Below are 2,336 nucleotides of genomic sequence, written 5' to 3' on the forward strand. Positions count from 1 at the left end.
CTTGCTATCCATCACCGTTGTACCTACCTTACTATCAGTTTCGAAATCACGAACGTGAACCTAAAGAGAATTAGTAAAGGCTCAAAGTCGAAACCCGAGCCAGGGTCCAAAGGCTGATCCATGTAACTTTTATGGCTCTCGAATTCGAGGCCAAGATACAGTCAAGGTAAAACTGTACCAGGTGACTAACCAAACAGATTCACAAAGCAGTAGCGGACATCAACCAAATCGGTGATGTCCAGCACAGTGATACCATCATTGTTGTCGCCTTGATCGAAGCCTGTGTCGAAGGCCAGTTCGTGAATCGTATCGACCCGGCCCAGATCAAAGTCGTAAGCCGCACCAACGGCCAGATATGTGGTGATGAAAGGAAAGGGACAAGCTGTCCTTTCAGGATCCTCGCACTCCGGGGGGTCGCTGGGGGGAGGACCTCTCTTCTGGAAGAAGTCGACGGCGAGATACAGCTCGTGCTTGAGGGCGATTCGGTTGCTCGGGTCCGAGAAGATGCGGAGGAGTCGACGACATGAACGCAAGGCCGACACGCCGTAGAGCCATTGGTGGTGGATCGCGGCGAGTGGGCGATAGTAGTTGCCGACACGGGCGATGACGAAGAGCTGGTGTCGTTGGCCCATCTTGCGAGCTGGGAGTCCCGTCGGCGGCGCGACCTCCACTACGGCAGGCTATAACGTACATGATAAGTGGGTGGCCCAGACAAGTGGGTGGGCCACCCAACCGCGACCACGCGACTATCTTCCTCGTAACGCGTTTTTGTCCACCAAAACAAATGGAGTCTCCTCGAAAGAAGGTCAATTATTCCTTGCCGTTCAGGCTATCGACAAAGACCCGAATCTTACTACCTGTTGGTGGATCCCTTCGGCACCAACTACTCGTACCTCTGATTCGCGTGCACGGCTCCCCCCACGGTCCATTCCCTCACTTTCAGGTCCTGATACGTTGAGGGGTAACTTGTCCATTACAGCCTGCAGTCGTCGTGTGCTGTGCTGACGGCCGGGGCTTCGCAGATGTCGCGACACCACGCGCCAGCTGCGAGATCGTTGGATGTCGAAGCTCTTGGTAGGTTCCTGGAGAAGACGGAGCGCAGACCACTGGCGCCAGATGTGAGAAACCCCTGGCGTCGTTTGGCCAGTTAGAACCACTCGAGAGACCGAGAAGGATAAGCAGCCAAGAGGTTCGTCCATGTCGTCACAGCTGGCAGCCTGACGCACGAACCTCTGGCCATCTGATTGGCCTCATGGTGAGGGGAAACGGGCTGTGTTCCCCTCACGAACTCAAGCCGTCCTGAGACAACCGACCCTCGATGTATTGGGCAAGCGCAAGAATGGCACCTTAAGAATCGTTCCAATCAGAGGCTTCAACTCCAATGTTGCGGTGGCCAATCAGGCAATGCAGCCTTAGCTGCGGGGCTGGTTCTTGATCGGCATCGCTGCGCCACACAACCGGGGCTGATTGAGGCTTGCACTAATGGCTTGCGCCAAGAGTCATCACATGATCACGCATCAGGCACACTGTCGTATCTTAACAAGCGACTAAGACCTTGCGCCTAAAACATCACCAATAGCGAGAACGGAACTTTTGAAATCGAAGGAAGCGACAGCCCCGAAATACGCCTGCTTGTGGTCGCAATGGCCTCCATGGATCCCAATGCTTCCCCCAGCATTAAATTGAGACCCGTGGAGGCCCGTTGTGCCCTCAGAGCAGGCCCCGACCACCGAAACCATCAAGAGCACGCCGCGAAACATGACGCGTCTACGGACGACAGCATCGCCGCCCACAAAATTTGAACCGGGGCCATTTCCACGCCGTGCAACGACCGAGCCCAAACGATCATCATCACAAACTTGGTCTTCTCCGCCAAGAGGGCTAAGGTAGCCTGGATGTTCGCTCTGGACATCTCAGGCAAGGGCAGCGCAGGAAGAGCGACATTGCGACCGACGGAGAGGATGGATGCTGGCGTAAGAGCCGAAGTTTCTGCCATCAGAAAGAATGCGAGAAGAGGTTGCGGAATCTTCATTCGGTGTTTTAATAGTCCTTTGGATTTATTCGGAGTTTACAATATCACGCGGCTGACGCATCAAGGCGTGGGAAAAGATGCCTTTTCCCGCTCGAGCGGTGTATTTTGCCCTCTCACACCGCTTATGGCGGACCTCCACAACAGCAGCTTCCAGCTCGGCCTGAATCGCCCTGACCTTGCGCACTAGACCCGTCGCGACACCGCGCACGCACATCTTGCACAGTTGCTTTCTTTGTGCGTACGGTGGTAGCCCCTGCATGGGCAAGGTCGGTTGTGACAATTACATGCGGAATGCCGAAGGAAG

General features: G+C 55.1%; 2 protein-coding genes across 2 annotated transcripts in view; both read right to left on the reverse strand.

Moving 5' to 3' along the window:
- VDBG_10138 (predicted protein) overlaps positions 1-1,199 on the reverse strand; it is a gene marked incomplete at both ends in the record, with an annotated part of 3,135 nt that extends 1,936 nt beyond the window's left edge. Inside the window, 2 exons of the mRNA XM_002999633.1 lie at positions 191-680; positions 894-1,199. Coding sequence (XP_002999679.1) covers positions 191-680; positions 894-1,199 — 796 coding nt within the window. The remainder of the gene's footprint in view (positions 1-190; positions 681-893) is intronic.
- Positions 1,200-1,738: 539 nt separating this feature from the next.
- The window catches only part of VDBG_10139 (predicted protein), a gene marked incomplete at both ends in the record, with an annotated part of 1,807 nt that continues 1,209 nt past the window's right edge, over positions 1,739-2,336 (reverse strand). Inside the window, 2 exons of the mRNA XM_002999634.1 lie at positions 1,739-2,026; positions 2,166-2,262. Coding sequence (XP_002999680.1) covers positions 1,739-2,026; positions 2,166-2,262 — 385 coding nt within the window. The remainder of the gene's footprint in view (positions 2,027-2,165; positions 2,263-2,336) is intronic.

Source organism: Verticillium alfalfae, genomic scaffold, assembly GCF_000150825.1.
Source record: "Verticillium alfalfae VaMs.102 supercont1.19 genomic scaffold, whole genome shotgun sequence".
NCBI lineage: Eukaryota > Fungi > Ascomycota > Sordariomycetes > Glomerellales > Plectosphaerellaceae > Verticillium > Verticillium alfalfae.